General features: G+C 39.1%; 1 protein-coding gene across 1 annotated transcript in view; it reads left to right on the forward strand.

Moving 5' to 3' along the window:
- LOC133631225 (receptor-type tyrosine-protein phosphatase mu-like) overlaps positions 1-24,862 on the forward strand; it is a 202,213-nt gene that overhangs the window by 162,126 nt on the left and 15,225 nt on the right. The window contains exons 3-4 of the mRNA XM_062023383.1: positions 2,589-2,863; positions 17,743-17,821. Of these exons, the coding sequence (XP_061879367.1) occupies positions 2,589-2,863; positions 17,743-17,821 (354 nt within the window). The remainder of the gene's footprint in view (positions 1-2,588; positions 2,864-17,742; positions 17,822-24,862) is intronic.

The following is a 24,862-nucleotide window of genomic DNA, read 5'->3' on the forward strand; positions in this document are numbered from 1 at the left end:
ACGCCAAAAGTCGTCAAAAGTGTGGGAGTATTTCAATACACAGCCTAATAATGTTGTTGTATGCACACTGTGTCGAGCGGAAATGGCCTATCATAGCAGCACAACGGCTATGAACGAACATTTGAAAAGAAAACCATCAACCATCAACTAGTCAATCGTCCGCGTTAGCATACGTTGTCATCATTACACAAAAACATGAATGTGTCATTTGTATCTGCTAGGGGTGTAACGGTATGTGTTTTGTATTGAACCGTTTCGGTACGGGGCTTTCGGTTCGGTACGGGGGTGTACCGAACGAGTTTCTAAGCTAAAGCTAACTTTAGCTGCTAAAGTCTTAACAAGTTGCTTTGCTCCTCTGTCTCAGCACGCAGCATTGTCCCACCCATACAACCATCTGATTGGTACACACGCAGCATTGTCCCACCCACACAACCATCTGATTGGTACACACGCAGCATTGTCCCACCCATACAACCATCTGATTGGTACACACGCAGCATTGTCCCATCCACACAACCATCTGATTGGTACACACGAAGCATTATCAGCCAATCAGCAGTGTGTATTCATAGCGCATGTAGTCAGCGCTTCAGCGTGGAGTAGATAGGTGTTTAGCAGGTGAGCATCAGGCAGCGGACTCTCCCCAAATGATAATAAACACCTCCCAGTCAACTACTAGTAACATCACTATGAGCCCGTTGACCTACTAGAAACTTAAACTGCAGCTCAGCTCGCTCGCAGTCCTGGTTTGAGGTGAAGGCTAATTACCTCTCAGTTCCAGCCACATCGACCCCTTCTGAGCGCCTATTTTCAGCTGCTGGGAATATTGTAAACAAGAAAAGAAGCAAAGCAAGTAGACATGCTAACCTTTCTTCATTACAACTGTTAGACACTCACTGGAATGAGTAGAATTGGTTATTGTGTACTGTGTTGGACTGGATGTTTATTTTGCACATTTTAAAAGCAATACTTAATGTTTACAGTGCTCCAGAATATTTAGATTGGCACTTTTTTGTATTGGATGTTTATCTTTATTTTTGCACATTTTAGCAAATAAGCAATACTTTTACTTTTGAAATGCTTATACTATTGCAGAATATTAAGATTTGCACTGGATGTTTACTTTTATATTTGCACATTAAAAAGCAAATAAGCTACTTTTAATTTTGTTAAATGTTAAAAGTTTTAAATGTTTACATTGTTACAGAATATTTTGTCATGTTGTTGTCAATGTTGACTTAGTGGCCATACTTTTTTTTTTGTAAATAAAAGCCATGCCTTTTGAAAAAACTGGCCTACTTTTATTTTTTCATCTTCATTTTAAATAAAATAAAATAAAAAATAATCGGTAAAAGGTAAAATAATCTATAGATGAATCGAAAAAATAATCTATAGATTAACCGATTAATCGAAAAAATAATCTATAGATTAATCGATAGAAAAATAATCGTTAGCTGCAGCCTTATTGTTATGATGCTTAGACATTTTTGCACTTTATTTCTTTATTGAAAGAAAATTCTATGAAGAGAAAAGTTGTTTGCAAATGTGGTTACAATGCTAAAAATGAAAAGTTAAAGCTAAAAAAAAGAAATACACTTTATTGCGTTAACATTCTTTATAGGGGGAAAAATGTTATGAGCTGCCAGGGAATATAACAACTACACTACCCAGCATGCAACGGGACTGACGAGCATGCGCGGTAGCCCCGAAAAGTGTTGTTGCATGTCGTCACACGGTTAGGTTATGAGCACGCTGTGAAAGTAAACGTCAAGAACTCAGCCTACACGCCTCGTCTGCATTATTTATAATTAGACAAACAACACATCTACAGTGTGATTTTGTAACGTTTACAAGGAAAGAAAAACAAAAGTTCAAAAAGGGAGATGTGTTGTATATATATGTATGTGCTGCAGTGTTGTATATATATGTATGTGCTGCAGTGTTGTATATATATGTATGTGCTGCGGTGTCATATGTTGTATATATATGTATGTGCTGCAGTGTTGTATATATATATATGTGCTGCAGTGTTGTATATATATATGTATGTGCTGCGGTGTCATATATGTTGTATATATATGTATGTGCTGCGGTTGTTTTAAGAACGTTGCGACAGCTGCCGTAAAGGAGGTGCGTTGCTAGCCTGGTTGCTATGTTTCCGGTTGGTGGTAAAAGTGTTGGTCATGTGTTTTACCCTGCTCAAATCTCTCAGTAAAGTTATTCATTGGATTATAGCTTTTGTTTTGAACTCTATTACACCTTGGAGCGCTTTTTCCCGTCCATTGTTTTCCTGCTTTCGCTATCTGAGCCTAATGACTGAGCTACGTGACGTCATTTCTTGTGATGTCACACGGAGCATTTCTGGTCGGGACTAAATTCGTTCCAAGGGATTCGTATAAAGAACCAATTCTTTTTCTTTACTATAGTGGTCTCGATAACGGGTACCGGTTCTCAAAAAGGGATTCGAGTCCGAGGACTCTGTTCTTTTCTTATCGAACAACCGGGAAAACCGGTTTCGAGTATCATCCCTAACTTTGAGTCTATGCAATTGCTTTATATTCAAGGTCAATTGTGGTCTATTGTTGCAGGTTCCGCCTTCATGATGGTCAACACGTCGGGACGTTTCTCCGGACAGAAGGCCTTACTGCTGACCCCCCAGCTGAGGGAGAACGACACCCACTGCGTTATTTTCCACTACTACATCGGCGGCAGGGACAACAGCCACCCGGGCCACCTTAACATCTACATCAAGGAGAACAACAGTCCCATGGGGATGCCCGTTTGGAACATGTCCGGCCCGGCGACCTGCTCCTGGGCTCAGGTGGAGCTGGCCGTCAGCACCTACTGGCCCAACTTCTACCAGGTGAAGAATGTTCATGTCCATGCGGAATACGGCTATTTCTTACTGCTTGGCAACCAGACAAAGCTTCTTCTTTGAGGAGGTCCCAAACAATGGCGGCTCATTCAGAGCACCATGTATTGATTAGTGAGGCGACCTCCGGTATCCATGGTAATCTGTTCCTTCTCTCCTCCATCTCCCATTCTCTCAAGCTCATTTTGGCTTACCAGTGCACAGAGTTGCCGGCTGATTTCACACTCGCCTGGCTATTAGTCTTCCCCGGTCTTGTTCCCCGGGTCCACCAAATGTTAATTGATGCAGAGAGACACCTTTACCTTCCAACTGGAGCTGTGAATTATTTCCTTATGGCCAAGTGGTGGGTGGTAGCGGTGGTTCATCGTGCCCTCCAACCTAAGCCAGCCTGATAACTTGGTTAACAAGAGACACTGCTGAGTTTTCTCGCTGCCCAACACGAGACAGGAAAGGCGGTTAACGAGAGGTGCGTGGAACCGGAGAGACCGTGGAGAGTCTCCGGAAAAAAAGCCTGACCACTGTAAGACAAATGAAGGCAAAGCCAGTGTGGTCAAATGCTTTCACTTTGGGGCTCCCTGGAGATTGAATCTCGCTCTAATAACAATGGTAGTAGTGCACTGCAAAAAGTCAGTGTTCAAACACAAGAAAAACCAAAATTAGAGGCATTTTATTTCAACTAAGCAAAATTATCTGCCAATAGAACAAGAAAATTTGGCTTGTCAAGACTTTCCAAAACAAGTCAAATTAGCTAACCTCAATGAACCCCAAAAATAGCTTCAAATAAGTAAATTCTCACTAATAACAAGTGCACTTTTCTTGCTGGAAAAAAAAAGGAGACCTTTTTGCTCAATATGTTGAAAAATATTCTTAAATTAAGTAAATGCTAGTGCCATTATTAGAGATGTCCGATAATGGCTTTTTTTTTGCCGATATCCGATATTCCGTTATTGTCCAACTCTTAATTACCGATTCCGATATCAACCGATACCGATATATACAGTGGTGGAATGAACACATTATTATGCCTCATTTTGTTGTGATGCCCCGCTGGATGCATTAAACAATGTAACAAGGTTTTCCAAAATAAATCAACTGTAGTTATAGGGAAAAAATGCCAACATGGCACTGCCATATTTATTATTGAAGTCACAAAGTGCATTATTTTTTTTAACATGCCTCAAAACAGAAGCTTGGAATTTGGGACATGCTCTCCCTGAGAGAGCATGAGGAGGTTGAGGTGGGCAGGGTTGAGATGAGGGGGTGGGGGGTAGGGAGTAGCGGGGAGTGTATATTGTAGCGTCCCGGAAGAGTTAGTGCTGCAAGGGGTTCTGGGTATTTGTTCTGTTGTGTTTATGTTGTGTTACGGTGCGGATGTTCTCCCGAAATGTGTTTGTCATTCTTGTTTGGTGTGGGTCCACAGTGTGGCGCATATTTGTAACAGTGTTAAAGTTGTTTATACGGCCACCCTCAGTGTGACCTGTATGGCTGTTGACCAAGTATGCCTTGCATTCACTTGTGTGTGTGAAAAGCCGTAGATATTATGTGGTTGGGCCGGCACGCAAAGGCAGTGCCTTTAAGGTTTATTGGCGCTCTGTACTTCTCCCTACGTCCGTGTACACAGCGGCCTTTTAAAAAGTCATACATTTTACTTTTTGAAACCGATACAGATAATTTCCGATATTACATTTCAAAGCATTTATCGGCCGATGATATCAGCAGCCTGATATTATCGGACATCTCTAGCCATTATCTTGACATAATGATATGCGCTCGGCATTACATTTCTTGAAACCAGCAAACTTATACTAAAAACTCATTTATTGTTCTTAATGGAAAGGCAACAAGGCAACATCTTGTTACTCTCGGGGTCTCCTAGCCGCTCAGGCAAATCATATGGTCTAAAAATGCATTTTTCCATGGATAACATGACGACATTGCAGTCAATTAGTGCGCATATCTACAGCCCAGCCTCCGGCCAAACATTTTTTTATTGTAATTTCAGGAATTTATCTGAATGTGCATGAACCCACACCAAACAAGAATGACAAACACATTTCGGGAGAACATCCGCACCGTAACACAACATAAACACAACACAACAAATACCCAGAACCCCTTGCAGCACTAACTCTTCTGGGATGCTACAATATACACCCCCGCTACCCCCCCCCCCCACCTCAACACCGCCCCCCCAACCCCGCCCACCTCAACCGCATGTCCCAAATTCCAAGCTGCTGTTTTGAGGCATGTTAAAAAAGATAATGCACTTTGTGACTTCAATAATAAATATGGCAGTGCCATGTTGGCATTTTTTTCCATAACTTGAGTTGATTTATTTTTTAAAACCTTGTTACATTGTTTAATGCAGGGGTCACCAACCTTTTTGAAAGCAAGAGCTACTTCTTGGGTAGTGATTAATGTGAAGGGCTACCAGTTTGATACACACTTCAATAAATTGCCAGAAATAGCCAATTTGCTCAATTTACCTTTAACTCTATGTTATTATTAATAATTAATGATATTTACACTTAATTGAACGGTTTAAAAGAGGAGAAAACACAAAAAAAAGACAATTACATTTTGAAACATAGTCTATCTTCAATTTCGACTCTTTAAAATTCAAAATTCAACCGAAACAAAGAAGAGAAAAACTAGCTAATTCGAATCTTTTTTTAAAAAATTTAAAAAAGAATTTATGGAACATCATTAGTAATTTTTCCTGATTAAGATTAATTTTAGAATTTTGATGACATGTTTTAAATAGGTTAAAATCCAATCTGCACTTTGTTAGAATATATAACAAATTGGACCAAGCTATATTTCTAACAAAGACAAATCATTATTTCTTCTAGATTTTCCAGAATTTTTTTTTTTCAAAGAAATGAAAAAGACTTTGAAATAAGATTTAAATTTGATTCTACAGATTTTCTAGATTTGCCAGAATAATTTTTTTTGAATTTTAATCATAATAAGTTTGAAGAAATATTTCACAAATATTCTTCGTCGAAAAAACAGAAGCTAAAATGAGGAATTAAATTAAAATTTATTTATTATTCTTTACAATAAAAAATAAATTTACTTGAACATTGGTTTAAATTGTCAGGAAAGAAGAGGAAGGAATTTAAAAGGTAAAAAGGTATATGTGTTTAAAAATCCTAAAATCATTTTTAAGGTTGTATTTTTTTTCTCTAAAATTGTCTTTCTGAAAGTTATAAGAAGCAAAGTAAAAAAATAATGAATTTATTCAAACAAGTGAAGACCAAGTCTTTAAAATATTTTCTTGGATTTTCAAATTCTATTTGAGTTTTGTCTCTCTTAGAATTAAAAATGTCGAGCAAAGCAAGACCAGCTTGCTAGTAGATAAATAAAATTAAAAAAATAGAAGCAGGTCACTGGTAAGTGCTGCTATTTGAGCTATTTTTAGAACAGGCCAGCGGGCTACTCATCTGGTCCTTACGGGCTACCTGGTGCCCGCGGGCACCGCGTTGGTGACCCCTGGTTTAATGCATCCAGCGGGGCATCACAACAAAATGAGGCATAATAATGTGTTAATTCCACAACTGTATATATCGGTATCGGTTGATATCGGAATCGGTAATTAAGAGTTGGACAATATCGGAATATCGGATATCGGCAATAAAGCCATTATCGGACATCTCTAAAAAAAATAGCTCTGGTTCTTGTCAACTTTTGCATGTTTATTACAAGATGAACGCTGGTTTGTCGTTATGAGTCAAGCAAACGGTAAAAAGTAAGATAGTACTTTTGCATGTGCTGTATCGCCGCATGCACTTGCAAAGGCTAATGATCTGTTCACTCCAACCCGCAGCTATACGGAGAAAGCTGGAAAGTGTCACTAATTAAGAACACCACACTAATTATAGGCGTCTTTAATTGCCTGCTAACCTACACAATTGTCAAAGGGAAGCCACCTGATTCTTAATTATTTTTTAATTGCCTGTAAGCCTTCGTCGTCATGCGCATTTCTTTTTTTTTGTTGAAATAATTACTTCTGTGTGGGGTCATCCTGAGAAGTTTTTATATATTTTTTCCCCACACTATGTAAGGCAGGGGTGTCCAAACTTTTTCCATTGAGGGCCGCACACAAATTAAAGCATGCGGGGGCCATTTTGATTTTTTTCATTTTCAAATCATAACAAAATATATAAATATAAAGCGTCACAGTCATTAAAATTTTAAAAATAAGTCAAATTATTATTATTTTTATTGATTTAAACGCTTACAGTAAATCTCTATATCAACTTCAGGTTGATATAACGTTTAAAAAAAAAGGTTTTATGCCTTTTCTGTCAAAGACAACTTTGTTTTTTATAGTAAAAGTGAAATATGCAGTATTTTCCCCATCGCCCAAAACATTCAGAAAGCAATGTTTGATGTGAAGTACTTGAAACCCTAAAAAGATCAATAATGCAGGACACTATTGATTTTAATTCATTATTATTTGTGATCAATCACAGTGAAAAGATAAATTAAATATATTTGGGATCCAAAAGGTCCCCCTCATATAGTGATACATTTTTATCATATATTTGTTTTACTTTCAACACTTAAATTACGAGATCAACTTCAGATATATCTGTCCTGTTTGTTTTATGCTCTTATGTCAAAGAAAACATTGTTTTTATATGGCAACCACACAAAATATGCAATATTTTCCACATAAAACATATGAAAGTGAAGTATTTGAAGTAATTGGAGTCTTGAATAGGTCAATAATTGATTATAACATTGAATTTAAACACTTTTTTTTTTTTTGAGCGATGTCAAAAAAAGCAAAATAAAGAAAGACAAAAGAAAAACAAACAGCTTTGTGTCAACATTGCAACTTTTCCTCTTTAGATTTCACCTCATTCCACTTTTTTTAATGGTTATTTTTAATTTTTTGCAATAGCATTTCCAGAATGTGTGGCGGGCCGCTAAACAATTAGCTGCGGGCCGCAAATGGCCCCCGGGCCGCACTTTGGACACCCCTGATGTAAGGGAAGCATCATGCATGCAGCAACGCACTGCAACAAGTCAGTGTTCAAAAACAAGAAAAAATAATACAAAAATGAGGGGTATTTTATTTGAACTAAGCAAAATGATCTGCCAATAGAACAAGAAAATTTGGCTTGTCAAGACTTTCCAAAAAGAGTCAAATTACCTAACTTCAATGAACCCAAAAATAGCTTAAAATAAGTATATTCTCACTAATAACAAGTGCACTTTTCTTGGTAGAAAAAAAAAAAAGAGACCTTTTTGCTCAATATGTTGAAAAATATTCTTAAATGAAGTAAATGCTAGTGCCATTATCTTGACATAATGATATGCACTCGGCATTACATTTCTTGAAACCAGCAAACTTATACTAAAAACTAGTTTATTGTTCTTAATGGAAAGGCAACAAGGCAACATCTTGTTACTCTCGGGGTCTCCTAGCCGCTCAGGCAAATCATATGCTCTAAAAATGCATTTTTCCATGGATAATATGACATCATCGTGCAAGTGCATGCTTTTTCAGTCAATTAGTGCGCATATATACATATATACTTTTTTTTAATTTTAATTTTGAAGAATTTATCTGAATGTGCATGAACTATTTCTGTTCAAAATGGTTTGAAATGTCAAATGTTAAATGTTTAAATATTAACTGTCAGTTTACTGTACTGTGCATCAGTTGATATTCTAGTTTCAAGCATGTTTTACTCAATATAGCTCATCAAATCTCAGCAACAAGCTGTAATATCTTACTGACATCATTTAGACACTTAAAACAAGTAAAACACTCTAATATCAAATCTGCTTAGTGAGAAGAATGATCTTATCAGACAGAAAATAAGCAAATATCACCCTTATTTGAGATATTTCATCTTACTTAGATTTCAGTGTTTGGGGTGCGTGAGTAAAAAAAAGCCAAATGTCCTCATCTGTCTTGATTCCAATACAATACAGTAGTGGCGACGGCCGAGCTAATCAATCCCGCTGTAATGTACTACTTAGCCACCTCCCTCGGGGAAAAGGCGGGCGCGGCGTGGAGTGTTTGCCTGCTGCCTGTCCCTCTGACAAACGAGGAGGCTGAACTTTCTGATGACAACGCCACGGCGGGCGTCCCGCGTGTATACGTCGGCTCCGCGGGTCAGGCCCAATTACGCCGGGCGCTATCATTGACGGCGGGAATCAATTATATGGCAGCTATTAGAATGCCTGACTGATGTCTGTGTGCACAAACAAAGGATTTCAATTAGGCAGCGAGGTCCAGTTCATTTGTCTGCTGGCGATATATGAAGTGCTTAGCCTTTTCATTTTCTTCAAATTAGCCTGTAATGAGGCCATAATTGTCAGCCGGGATATTGGCTTTCATATGCGGCGGCGTGACACAAAAAAAGGCATTAATAATTAGACGGCCTTATCTGAAGGCATCCTGCCTCCCTGATGACAATGGGAAGTGTCGCCGCCTCCACATTTCAAGGCTACAAAAGGAATCTCTGAGACGTGCGGCGAAGCCTCGGCGTGCGGCCGGGCGACACTCCAGGCTTGACACGGTAATGCGGGCACGTGGACGGCGACACCTGAGTCAGATAACATTCTTATACACTGCAAAAAGTCAGTGTTCGAAAACAAGAACAAAAAAATAAAAAATGAGGGGTATTTTATTTCAACTAAGCAAAATTATCTGCCAATAGAACAAGAAAATTGGGCTTGTCAGAGCTTTCCAAAACAAGTAAAAGTAGCTAACCTCAATGAACCTAAATATACGTTAAAGGCCTACTGAAATGAATTTTTATTTATTCAAACGGGGATAGCAGATCCATTCTATGTGTCATACTTGATCATTTCGCGATATTGCCATATTTTTGCTGAAAGGATTTAGTAGAGAAAATCGACGATAAAGTTCGCAACTTTTGGTCACTGATAAAAAAAAGCCTTGCCTGTAGCGGAAGTAGCGTGACGTCACAGGAGCTAGTATTCCTCACAATTCCCCGTTGTTTACAATGGAGCGAGAGAGATTCGGACCGAGAAAGTGATGATTACCCCATTAATTTGAGCGAGGATGAAAGATTTGTGGATGAGGAACGTTAGAGTGAAGAACTAGAGAGGCAGTGCAGGACGTATCTTTTTTCGCTCTGACCGTAACTTAGGTACAAGCTGGCTCATTGGATTCCACACTCTCTCCTTTTTATATTGTGGATCACGGATTTGTATTTTAAACCACCTGGGATACTATATCCTCTTGAAAATGAGAGTCCAGAACGCGAAATGGACATTCAGAGTGACTTCGGGGCGGTATAGCTCGGTTGGTAGAGCGGCCGTGCCAGCAACTTGAGGGTTGCAGGTTCGATCCCCGCTTCCGCCATCCTAGTCACTGCCGTTGTGTCCTTGGGCAAGACACTTTACCCACCTGCTCCCAGTGCCACCCACACTGGTTTGAATGTAACTTAGATATTGGGTTTCACTATGTAAAGCGCTTTGAGTCACTTGAGAAAAAGCGCTATATAAATGTAATTCACTTCACTTCACTTTTATCTCCACGACAATACATCGGCGAAACACTTTAGCTACGGAGCTAACGTGATAGCATCGTGCTTAACTGCATATAGAAACAAAAGAAATAAACCCCTGACTGGAAGGATAGACAGAAAATCAACAATACTATTAAACCATGGACATGTAAATACACGGTTAATGCTTTCCAGCCTGGCGAAGATTAACAATGCTGTGCTAACGACGCCATTGAAGCTAACTTAGCAACCGGACCTCACAGAACTATGATAAAAACATTAGCTCTCCACCTACGCCAGCCAGCCCTCATCTGCTCATCAACACCCGTGCTCACCTGCGTTTCAGCGATCGACAGAGCGACGAAGGACTTCACCCGATCATCCGTGCGGTCGGCGGCTAGTGTCGGCTAGCGCGTCTGCTATCCAAGTCAAAGTCCTCCTGGTTGTGTTGCTGCAGCCAGCCGCTAATACACCGATCCCACCTACAACTTTCTTCTTTGCAGTCTCCATTGTTCATTAAACAAATTGCAAAAGATTCACCAACACAGATGTCCAGAATACTGTGGAATTAATAGATGAAAACAGAGCTATTTTGTATTGGATTCAATGGGGTACCGATACTTCTGTTTCACTGGCTACGTCACGCGCATACGTCATCATCCAAAGACGTTTTCAACCGGAAGTTTAGCAGGAAATTTAAAATGTCACTTTATAAGATAACCCGGCCGTATTGGCATGTGTTGCAATGTTAAGATTTCATCATTGATATATAAACTATCAGACTGCGTGGTCGCTAGTAGTGGCTTTCAGTAGGCCTTTAAGTAAATACTAGTGCCATTATCTTGACATAATGATATGCTCTCGGCATTACATTTCTTGAAACCAGCAAACTTATACTAAAAACTAGTTTATTGTTCTTAATGGAAAGGCAACAAGGCAACATCTTGTTACTCTCGGGGTCTCCTAGCCGCTCAGGCAAATATTTGGTCTAAAAATGCATTTTTCCATGGATAACATGACATCATCGCGCCAAGTGCGTGCTCTTTCAGTCATTGTGCGCATATATACATATATAACATTTTTAATTGTGATTTTGAGGAATTTATCTGAATGTGCATGAACTATTTCTGTTCAAAGTAGTTTGAAATGTCACATGTTAAATGTTTAAATATTAAAGGCCTACTGAAAGCCACTACTACGCAGTCTGATAGTTTATATATCAATGATGAAATCTTAACATTGCAACACATGCCAATACGGCCGGGTTAACTTATAAAGTGACATTTTAAATTTCCCGCTAAACTTCCGGTTGAAAACGTCTTTGGATGATGACGTATGCGCGTGACGTAGCCAGTGAAACAGAAGTATCGGTACCCCATTGAATCCAATACAAAATAGCTCTGTTTTCATCTATTAATTCCACAGTATTCTGGACATCTGTGTTGGTGAATCTTTTGCAATTTGTTTAATGAACAATGGAGACTGCAAAGAAGAAAGTTGTAGGTGCGAACTGTGTATTAGCGGCTGGCTGCAGCAACACAATCAGGAGGTTGTGTTGTGTTTGAGATGGATAGCAGACGCGCTACCGTGAGTACAGCTTTGGCTTCCAAACATTTGATCGCTTGCCCGTACGTGCGTGTCGCTATGTGCATGTCACGTACGTAACTTTGGGGAAATATATGTTTCTTGCCGACTCTGATGGCGGCCGAGGTGTCGTCGAAAGCTACAACGCCCGCCGCCGCCACTCCGTAGTTAGTTTCAATTGTTAAGCTTCGCCAAGCTGGAAATTATTAACCGTGTATTTACATGTTCATGGTTTAATAGTATTGTTGATCTTCTGTCTGTCCTTCCAGTCAGGGTTTTTTAAAATTTTGTTTCTATCTGCATTTGAGTCCGATGCTATCACGTTAGCTACGTAGCTAAAGTGCGTCAACGATGTATTGTCGTGGAGATAAAAGTCACTGTGAATGTCCATTTCGCGTGCTCGACTCTCATTTTCAAGAGGATATAGTATCCCAGGTGCTTTAAAATACAAATCCGTGATCCACAATAGAAAAAGGAGAGTGTGTGGAATCCAATGAGACCTTGTACCTAAGTTACGGTCAGAGCGAAAAAAGATACACCCTGCACTGCACTCTAGTCCTTCACTCTAACGTTCCTCATCCACGAATCTTTCATCCTCGCTCAAATTAATGGGGTAATCGTCGCTTTCTCGGTCCGAATCTCTCTCGCTCCATTGTAAACAACGGGGAATTGTGAGGAATACTAGCTCCTGTGACGTCACGCTACTTCCGCTACAGGCAAGGCTTTTTTTTATCAGCGAGCAAAAGTTGCCAACTTTATCGTCGATTTTCTCTACTAAATCCTTTCAGCAAAAATATGGCAATATCGCGAAATGATCAAGTATGACACAGAATGGATCTGCTATCCCCGTTTAAATAAATAAAAATCATTTCAGTAGGCCTTTAACTGTCAGTTTACTGTACTGTGCCAACTGTACTACTATATGAGTACGTAGGGAAGATGTTTGATAAGAAATTATCGAGTTCGAGTCTATTATCGAATCCTCTTATCGAACCGATTCCTTATCGATTCTCTTATGGAGTCCAGATAGGTTGTTGTATATGGAAAAAAACACACAATATTCGGTTTAACAAATCACTTCACATTCTCTACTGCTCGCTACTATAGTATTACCATATCTGAGTTATTGTGCAGAAATGTGGGGAAATAACTACAAATGTGTGCTACATTCGTTAACCGTGTTACAAAAAAGATCAATTAGACTGATACATAATGTTGGATATAGAGAACATACAAACACTTTATTTATTGAGTCAAAAATATTAAAGTTCGATCATTTGGTAAAATTGCAAACAGCTAAAATGATGCGGAATTAAATGATGGAATGGATGAAGTAAAGAAGTGAAACATCGTACTGATATGATCCACTTTAAGAGCTTGTTCAAATGAATAGTGCTTACAAAGTACAAAGAAGAAGAATTATGAGAAATACTTTCATCCTTATTGAAAATAAGATATTCTTCGCACCTGTTGCTCATCAGAGACTCTACACTGCAAAAAGTCAGTGTTCAAAAACAAGAAAAAAAATACAAAAATGAGGGGTATTTTACTTGAACTAAGCAAAATTATCTGCCAATAGAACAAGAAAATTTGGCTTGTCAAGACTTTCCAAAACAAGTCAAATGAGCTAACCTCAATGAACCCCAAAATAGCTTAAAATAAGTATATTCTCACTAATAACAAGTGCACTTTTCTTGCTAGAAAAAAAGAGACCTTTTTCCTCAATATGTTGAAAAATATTCTTAAATTAAATATGCTAGTGCCATTATCTTGACATAACGATATGCGCTCGGCATCAGGATTTTTTTTTCATGCTTGAAGTAAGAAATGATGACTTTAAAAAAGTAGTTTTCTACTTGTGAGTGTTGATGACACAACACTTGATATTCTAGTTTCAAGCATGTTTTACTCAATATAGCTCATCAAATCTCAGCAACAAGCTGTAATATCTTACTGACATCATTTAGGAGCAAAACACTTAAAACAAGTAAAACACTCTAACATCAAATCTGCTTAGTGAGAAGAATGATCTTATCAGACAGAAAACAAGCAAATATCACCCTTATTTGACATATTTCATCTTACTTAGATGTCACTTTTTGCAGTGTATTTAAGCCTGCCTTTTCCGGTCACTGGTCGTGGCTTCATTGTTTGCATTTGCAACAGTTACGTTAGCATTCCGGTTTTCGAGCGCATGATTCCTGTGCTAAAGTTACCTTAGCTTCTCGTATTCCTGTGCTAAGTAAGTTTTTGCTGTAGCTTCTCGTGCGATAGATGCACACTTTCCTTTTGTTTCGTTCCTGTCTGTTGTAATGTGTATGATTTATGAGAAATAAATCATCTCCTACCTGCACGCTTTCGTCCGGAGCCGTCAGTTTTGCGTCCCGGGAACACGAACCGCAGCACGCCGCACCCCACCGTGACAAATGACCGAGCTACGTGACGTCATTTCTTGTGATGTCCCGCAGGGCATTTCTTGTCAGGACGGGATTCGTTCCCAGGGATTCGAATAAAGAACCGACTCTTTTTCTTTACTATAGTGGTCTTTACTATGGTGGTCTCAAAAAGGGATTCGAGTCCGAGGACTCGGTTCTTTTCTTATCGAACAACCGGGAAAACTGGGTTCGAGCATCATCCCTACGAGTATGTATTTTCTATTTCATTGGAAATAAAACTGCAAAGTCCATTTGGCTGTCATCTGTTTTAATTATGAGACACAATTGTGTCAAAGTCATGATTTTCATGTTTGAAATAAGAAATGATGACTTTAAAAAAGTAGTTTTCTACTTGTGAGTGTTGATGACACAACAGTTGATATTCTAGTTTCAAGCATGTTTTACTCAATATAGCTCATCAAATCTCAGCAACAAGCTGTAATATCTTACTGACATCATTTAGACACTTAAAACAAGTAAAACACTCTAACATCAAATCTGCTTAGTGAGAAGAATGATCTTATCAGACAGAAAATAAGCAAATATCACCCTTATTTGACATATTTCATCTTACTTAGATGTCACTTTTTACAGTGCATGTATGGAGCCCTGCTATGTATAACATGACATGTGCAGCGAGGGACCACATCCTGCTTTTTTTTTTAAAATTCCTTTTCCTTTTTTACCACACTGCAGACCAGCAAGTAAATAACTGGCATTCTGCCGGGACACACCCTCTGACACGGCTGTGGACCGTTGGTTTTAGCAGACGCCAGCCTGGGGCTCAGAAACCAGGTCATGCTAGTCCAACTCTTGTACTTTATTTGGACTGGAGAAACAACAGCTGTGCACATGCTAGAGTAGGCCTGGGCAATATGGCCTCAAATTAAATCTCTCTTTTTTTGTTGTTTTTTCTACAAAAAAATTCCACCATTTTTTTTTACCTCCTTTTTAAAGAAATGAATACAAATGGCAGGGATCATTCAAAACTAGTTTTGCTTTTATTTGATAAAAAACTAGTACCGTATTTTTCGGACTATAAGTCGCAGTTTTTTTCATAGTTTGCGACTTATACTCAGGAGCGACTTATGTGTGAAATTATTAACACATTACCGTAAAATATCCAATAATATTATTTAGCTCATTCGCGTAAGAGACTAGACGTACAAACCCCGTTTCCATATGAGTTGGGAAATGGTGTTAGATGTAAATATAAACGGAATACAATGATTTGCAAATCCTTTTCAAGCCATATTCAGTTGAATATGCTACAAAGACAACATATTTCATGTTCAAACTCATAAACTTTTTTTTTGTTGCAAATAATCATTAAGTTTATAATTTGATGGCAGCAACACGTGACAAAGAAGTTGGGAAAGGTGGCAATAAATACTGATAAAGTTGAGGAATGCTCATCAAACACTTATTTGGAACATCCCACAGGTGTGCAGGCTAATTGGGAACAGGTGGGTGCCATGATTGGGTATAAAAGTAGATTCCATGAAATGCTCAGTCATTCACAAACAAGGATGGGGCGAGGGTCACCACTTTGTCAACAAATGCCTGAGCAAATTGTTGAACAGTTTAAGAACAACCTTTCTCAAGCAGCTATTGCAAGGAATTTAGGGATTTCACCATCTACGCTCCGTAATATCATCAAAGGGTTCAGAGAATGTGGAGAAATCACTGCAGGTAAGCAGCTAAGCCCGTGACCTTCCATCCCTCAGGCTGTACTGCATCAACAAGCAGTGTGTAAAGGATATCACCACATGGGCTCAGGAACACTTCAGAAACCCACTGTCAGTAACTACAGTTGGTCGCTACATCTGTAAGTGCAAGTTAAAACTCTCCTATGCAAGGTGAAAACCATTTATCAACAACACCCAGAAACGCCGTCGGCTTCGCTGGGCCTGAGCTCATCTAAGATGGACTGATACAAAGTGGAAAAGTGTTCTGTGGTCTGACGAGTCCACATTTCAAATTGTTTTTGGAAACTGTGGACGTCGTGTCCTCCGGACCAAAGAGGAAAAGAACCATCCGGATTGTTCTAGAGTGAAAGTGTAAAAGGCAGCATGTGTGATGGTATGGGGGTGTATTAGTGCCCAAGACATGGGTAACTTACACATCTGTGAAGGCACCATTAATGCTGAAAGGTACATACAGCTTTTGGAGCAACATATGTTGCCATCCAAGCAACGTTACCATGGACGCCCCTGCTTATTTCAGCAAGACAATGCCAAGCCACGTGTTACATCAACGTGGCTTCATAGTAAAAGAGTGCGGGTACTAGACTGGCCTGCCTGTAGTCCAGACATTGAAAATGTGTGGCACCTGCAATGTGAGAAGGGAGACCCCCGGACTGTTGAACAACTTAAGCTGTACATCAAGCAAGAATGGGAAAGAATTCCACTTCAAAAATGTGTCTCCTCACTTCCCAAACCAAAACTGAGTGTTGTTAAAAGGAAAGGCCATGTAACACAGTGGTGAACGTGCCCTTTCACAACTACTTTGGCACGTGTTGCAGCCATGAAATTCTAAGTTAATTATTATTTGCAAAAAAAACATAAAGTTTATGAGTTTGAACATGAAATATGTCGTCTTTGTAGCATATTCAACTGAATATGGCTTGAAAAGGATTTGCAAATCATTGTATTCCGTTTATATTTACATCTAACACCATTTCCCAACTCATATGGAAACGGGGTTTGTAATTGAGAGTGAAGATTAAATCATGTTCCTACCTTCCAAGTCCTTTCCGGAATCGTCTGTTTGGGTCCTGGGAGAACAAACCTCGCAGTAAGCTGCGAAAACCCCCCCGTTATGACACTGGGAGGTGAGGGGAGCAGTGAGCAGCAGCGGTGGCCACGCCCATTAATCATTTTTGGTGATTTAACCCCCAATTCCAACCTTTGATGCTGAGTGCCAAGCAGGGAGGTAACGGCTCCCATTTTTATAGTCTTTGGTATGACTCGGCCGGGGTTTGAACTCACAACCTACCCATCTCAGGGCGCTGAGACACTACTTAGAATGTAAAAATAAAGTGTCCAGTTAAAAAAAGACAACTATAAATTCAGCCAATAGCAAAGTTCTGCCTCCAATGTTTTCTATAACGCAGCATGGACAATAAAGAGACGGGACAAGAAATAAGATTTATTGACGTTACTCTCCTTAAAGTAGCTTATAGACTTAATGCTGGGTTGATCTTGTTAGGGCTCAAATGCAATGGAAGTATTTCATGTGGAAAAGCAGCCATCAGCTTGGACTTACTGCGAAAATAATGCAATTGTCCTGCAGCACTCAGGTGTCCTCCGTCCAATGCGTCATATTTGATGGTCTTCTCTCCTCCCCTCAGATTGTGGTTGAGGCCGTAACCTCCGGGCAGCACGGCTTGCTGGCCATCAAAGACGTCCTGGTCCAAGGCCACCAGTGCAGTAAGTCTTCCCTTTTTTTTTTCCACATCAAAAAGTCATTGTCCCTTCCAAGACACCCTGGCAAATGTACATTGTTGTTGTTGTCAAGGGTCACTCTTCAAACAAAGGGCATTGGGAAACGTTCTCCTGGTCGCTGACCTTAAGATTTACGAGCTTCCGGTTGATGCTCGGGATGGGAGGTTGCAGAGTCACAAGGAGGGGAACAAATGGAATGAAAAACAAATAGCATGCATGTCCAGTAAAGCCTGTCAGGTCATTTTTAATGTAAGCTTATTTATTTTCAATTCATTTCTACTGCACACGCATGAATGCTAATTCTGACCATCTCATGGAACACACCGCAATTTTCGGAGTATAAGTCGCTCCGGAGTATAAGTCGCACCGGCCGAAAATGCATAATAAAGAAGGAAAAAAACATACACTACCGTTCAAAAGTTTGGGGTCACCTAAAATTTGTCCCACGGACCGGGGGGGGGGGGGGGGGGTCAGTCTACCCCAGGGCAGCTGTGGCTACGAAAGTAGCTTACCACCACCAGGTGTGAATGAATGATGGGTTTTTAACATGTAAAGCGACTTTGGGTACTTAGAAAAGCGCTATATAAATCTCAAGTATTATTATTATTAGAAAAAAAAAATATTATTATTTATTTTTTACAATGGTGTGTGCTTACGGACTGTATCCCTTCAGACTGTATTGATTTATATTTATACATAATGTATATATTGTGTTTTTTATGTTGATTTAATTTTTAAAAAAAATAATATTTTTTTATTTCTTGTGCGGCCGCGGCCCGGTACCAATCGGTCCACGGACCGGTACCGGGCCGCGGCCCGGTGGTTGGTGACCACTGACCTAAACAATTTAGTGGAATAGCCTTCATTTCTAAGAACAAGAATAGACTGTGGAGTTTCAGATGAAAGTTCTCTTTTTCTGGCCATTTTGAGCGTTTAATTGAGCCCACAAATGTGATGCTCCAGAAACTCAATGTGCTCAAAGGAAGGTCAGTTTTGTAGCTTCTGTAACGAGCTAAAGTGTTTTCAGATGTGTGAACATGATTGCACAAGGGTTTTCTAATCATCAATTAGCCTTCTGAGCCAATGAGCAAACACATTGTACCATTAGAACACTGGAGTGATAGTTGCTGGAAATGGGCCTCTATACACCTATGTAGATATTGCACCAAAAAGCAGACATTTGCAGCTAGAATAGTCATTTAGCACATTAGCAATGTATAGAGTGTATTTCTGTAAAGTTAAGACTAGTTTAAAGTTATCTTCATTGAAAAGTACAGTGCTTTTCCTTCAAAAATAAGGACATTTACATGTGACCCCAAACTTTTGAACGCTAGTGTATATAAGTCGCACCGGCCGAAAATGCATAATAAAGAAGGAAAAAAACATATATAAGTCGCACTGGAGTATAAGTCGCATTTTTGGGGGAAATGTATTTGCTAAAAGCCAACAGCAAGAATAGACATTTGAAAGGCAATTTAAAATGTCTAAAGAATAGTGAACAACAGGCTGAATAAGTGTACGTTATATGAGGCATAAATAACCAACTGCTATGTTAACCTCACATATTATGGTAAGAGTCATTCAAATAACTATAACATATAGAACATGCTATACGTTTACCAAACAATCTGTCACTCCTAATCGCTAAATCCCATGAAATCTTATACGTCTAGTCTCTTACGTCAATGACATCAATAATATTATTGGATATTTTACTAGAATGTGTTAATCATTTCACACGCTCCTGAGTATAAGTCGCACCCTATGAAAAAAACTGCGACTTATCGTCCGAAAAATACGATACTGCATGATATCACCTTTAATTATTCATTATTAAGTTATAGATAAATGTATATGCTGTATTTTTTAAAGAATTTTACAATGATTCTGTTAGGCAATAATTAATGTTAGATATTTATTAGATTTTTTTAATGTCTTTTTTGTTGATTTATCATCTAATAACATCCATCCATTTTCTACCGCTTGTCCCTTTTGGGGGTGCGGGGTGTGCTGGAGCCTATCTCAGCTGCATCCGGGTGGTAGGCGGTATACACCCTGGACAAGTCGCCACCTCATCGCAAATGTGTTAACATCATTATCATTAGAGGCGTCCAATAATATCGGACTGCCGATATCATCGGCCGATAAATGCTTTAAAATGTGATATCGGAAATTATCGGTATCGCTTTCAAAAAGTAAAATGTATGACTTTTTAAAAGGCCGCTGTGTACACGGCCGTAGGGAGAAGTACAGAGCGCCAATAAACCTTCAAGGCACTGCTTTTGCGTGCCGGCCCAGTCACATAATATCTACGGCTTTTCACACACACAAGTGAATGCAACGCATACTTGGTCAACAGCCATACAGGTCACACTGACGATGTCCGTATAAACAACTTTAACACTGTTACAAATATGCGCCACACCAAACAAGAATGACAAACACATTTCGGGAGAACATCCGCACCATAACACAACATAAACACAACAGAACAAATACCCAGAAACCCTTGCAGCACTAACTCTTCCGGGACGCTACAATATACACCCCCCAACCCCCCACCTCAACCCCGCCCACCTCAACCTCCTCATGCTCTCTCAGGGAGAGCATGTCCCAAATTCCAAGCTGCTGTTTTGAGGCATGTTCATTTATTTTGTAAAACCTTGTTACATTGTTTAATGCATCCAGCGGAGCATCACAACAAACTTAGGCATAATAATGTGTTAATTCCACCACTGTATGTATCGGTATCGGTTGATATCGGAATCGGTAATTAAGAGTTGGAAAATATCGGAATATAGGATATCGGCAAAAAAGCCATAATCGGACATCTCTAGTACAAATAACAATTCAAAACCTATTGGGATGGTTTCTGCCCTTGTTTTTCTAAATCCTACCATTATTTTCCGCTTATTGGGGTCTAGGACACGGGGGTCAGAAGTCTCTGCAAAAAAGCCCAGACTCTTCAGTTTCAGGCCACCCCTTTTCCAGTTGCACTAGGGGGGTGGGGGGGGTGGGGGGGGGAACACGGCGAGACATAATCCCTACAACGTGTCCTACTGTAAGTCTACCCCGGGGCCTCCTCCCGGCTCACTCGGGAGGACCCCAGCAGGCATCCAGGCTGAATGCCCGAGCCACCTCAACTGGCTTCTCTCCATGTGAAGGAACAGCTGCTCCGAGCTCCTCCCGGATGACCGACTTCCTTACTCCTGTTTTTTGCCAAATGGAAAATATCAAAATGCCCCCCCCCCCCCCGCCTTCCTAGGTGTGTTGAATTATGTACGTGCGAAGATGGTAGTCCGTGTCAAGCATGTCCCACACAAACAACATCTCGGACTTCCAGGCTTCAGACTCGCACTGCAAAAAGTCAGTGTTCAAAAACAAGGGGAAAAAATACAAAAATGAGGGGTATTTTATTTGAACTAAGCAAAATTATCTGCCAATAGAACAAGAACATTTGGCTTGTCAAGACTTTCCAAAACAAGTCAAATTAGCTAACCTCAATGAACCCAAAAATACTTAAAATAAGTATATTCTCACTAATAACAAGTGCACTTTTCTTGCTAGAAAAAAGAAAAAGACCTTTTTGCTGAAAAATATTCTTAAGTAAATGCTAGTGCCATTATCTTGACATAATGATATGCACTCGGCATGACATTTCTTGAAACCAGCAAACTTATACTAAAAACTAGTTTATTGTTCTTAATGGAAAGGCAACAAGGCAACATCTTGTTACTCTCGGGGTCTACGAGCCGCTCAGGCAAATCATATGCTCTAAAAATGCATTTTTCCATGGATAACATGACATCATCGCGCCAAGTGCGTGCTCTTTCAATCAATTAGTGCGCATATATACAGCCCGGCCCCCGGCCAAAATGTTTTAAATTGTAATTTTAAAAAATGTATCTGAATGTGCATGAACTCTTTCTTTTATTTTATTTTTTTCTTGTTTTTGAACACTGACTTTTTGCAGTGCATTTGTTTTAATTATGTGACACAATTGTGTCAAAGTCATGATTTTTTAATTCATGCTTGAAATAAGAAATGATGACTTTGAAAAAGCAGTTTTATACTTGCAACAGTTGATATTCTAGTTTCAAGCATGTTTTACTCAATATAGCTCATCAAATCTCAGCAACAAGCTGTAATATACAAACATAGCAGCTAAAATCATCGGCCTACCCACACCCAACATTTCAGACTTAAACCACAGGTCCATCACTCGACTGGCAAAAACAATAGTCCAGGATATCACTCACCCACCACACCAATACATCATCCCACTACCATCAGGGCGCAGGTACAGAACCATCAAATTCTGGAGGGCCCGCCTCAGGAAAAGCCTTATCCCTGCAGCTATAGCCGCCTTTAACAGCAGGCCCGGCCGACCTGTCTGACAAGCCTGTAAATGTGTGTTGGTCATGTATGATGTCTTTTTGTTATTTTTTGTTTTGTGATGTGTAAAGTCTATTGTTCAAATGTACGGCAGTGAAAATGAATTTCCCCAAGGGGACCAATACATCTAAATCTAATATCTTACTGAGATCATTTAAGACCAAAACCCTTAAAACAAGTAAAGCACTCTAAAATAAAATCTGCTTAGTGAGAAGACAGAAAATAAGCAAATATTACCCTTATTTGAGATATTTCATCTTACTTAGATTTCACTTTTTGCAGTGCGGCTGCTGTGGGACGGCAAGGCTTCCTTGGACCTCCGTAACTAGGGATGTCCGATAATGGCTTTTTGCCGACATCCGATATGCCGATATTGTCCAACTCTTTAATTACCGATACCGATATCAACCGATATATACAGTCGTGGAATTAACACATTATTATGCCTAATTTGGACAACCAGGTATGGTGAAGATACGATCCTTTTTTTAAAAATTCAATAAATAAAATAAGATACATTAAAAACATTTTCTTGAATAAAAAAGAAAGTAAAACAATATAAAAACAGTTACATAGAAACTAGTAATTAATGAAAATTTGTAAAATTAACTGTTAAAGGTTAGTATTATTAGTGGACCAGCAGCACGCACAATCAAGTGTGCTTACGGACTGTATCCCTTGCAGACTGTATTGATATATATTGATATATAATGTAGGAAGCAGAATATTAATAACAGAAAGAAACAACCCTTTTGTGTGAATGAGTGTACATGGGGTGGGTTGGTGCACTAATTGTAAGTGTATCTTGTGTTTTTTATGTGGATTTAATAAATAAAAAATTTAAAAAAACGATACTGATAATAAAAAAAACGATACCGATAATTTCCGATATTACATTTTAACGCATTTATCGGCCGAAAATATCGGCAGACCGATATTATCGGACATCTCTATCCGTAACTTTAAAAACCGAGAGCTTTTCCACACTCTGCGCTTCAAAGTACAAATCAATAGCATGCGGGTTTTCATCAATTGATCTTCTTAGATGAAGAAGTATCCAGCTCTTGATTGTTAAATGCTAATGACTCGCTAACCGCTTCTAAGCGGCCCGATTCCTACAAATGTTACGTCAATACGATGGATTTCAACGGCGACGGGCGTTGCATCTGAATGCATGTGCGGCGATCGATGAGGCCTGGCAATGTGATCCATGTTGAAAATGCCTTCTAAAAAGCAGCCAACGGGATCGATACTCCTCTCAGTGGCAATCAGATCTGCTTGAGTGGCGAGAGCATCGCCTCAGCCCTTTCATTTTCTAATTATGCCACCATTAGGAAGATCCGAGACAAAGGTGTTATTATGCCGCCCCGCCGTCGTTAACGGAAGAGAGAAAGAGGGAAAAAAAATAGACAGCGGCTAGATTGAGAGAGGACGCCATTAAAAGAGGGTGCCGCTGAAAAGATGAGGTCGTAAAATAGAAAGCCATTTTTTTTGCAGTCCTTAGAGAGTTGGTTTGTGCATCAATTAAAGGTAGCCTGGCAGAAATGTCCTAATTCGCCGATAATCAGAAATGTTCCTTTTAGGTTTGAGTGGAATATCCAATTGATGATAACAGGCGCCCTCGGAAATAGAAGGAAAAAAACAAAGTTGGTAGCGAGGCGGCGTTAAGCGGCAGCTCGATTAGTAGCAGAACGGCCTCTTGTGTCGCATTTGGGAGATTTAGACGGGCTCTTATTCAACACCAACGATTGGGGCTCCAGGCGAAGAGGAGAGTACCGCATACTAAAGTGCAGCATCCTTTCAAGGCTATTTGTCACTTTTTAGGAACTTAGCATTACTTTATTGATCAGTGTTTCCCACGGGCCGGTAAAACAATGTGTGGTGGCGGGAAGCATGTCAAAATGACATCATCGCATCATTTGCAGTATGACACATGTGTTTTTTGAAGGTTAATACCATAGATATGTGTTATTATTTATTAGCTTCAATATATATTCATATAGTTTTCTTGTTACATTGCATCATTTTGCCGTAGTTTTCAGTTGTTGCTGCCTATTTTATTACAAACTAGTGAAGTTGGCACCTTGTGTAAATGGTCAATAAAAAAGAGAATACAATGATTTGCAAATCCTTTTCAACTTATATTCAATTGAATAGACTGCAAAGACAAGATACTTCAAACTGGAAAACTCATTTTTTTTTGCAAATATTAGCTCGTTTGGAATTTGATGCCTGCAACGTGTTTCAAAAAAGCTGGCACAAGTGGCAAAAAAGACTGAGAAAGTTGAGGAATGCTCATCAAACACTTGCCGCTCGGGCGAGCGCGCGGCAAGTGCGCACTCTTTCAGTCAATTATATATATATATATATATATATATATATATATATATATATATATATATATATATATATATATATATATATATATATGTCGAGGTTACTGTAATCTATCCATTGTACAGTGCTCGGAATATATATATATATATATATATATATATATATATATATATATATATATATATATATATATATATATATATATATATTAGATTAAGATATATGTATATATATATATATATATATATATATATATATATATAGACATATATATATATATATATATATATATAT

The sequence above is a fragment of the Entelurus aequoreus genome, linkage group LG16 (assembly GCF_033978785.1).
Source record: "Entelurus aequoreus isolate RoL-2023_Sb linkage group LG16, RoL_Eaeq_v1.1, whole genome shotgun sequence".
NCBI lineage: Eukaryota > Metazoa > Chordata > Actinopteri > Syngnathiformes > Syngnathidae > Entelurus > Entelurus aequoreus.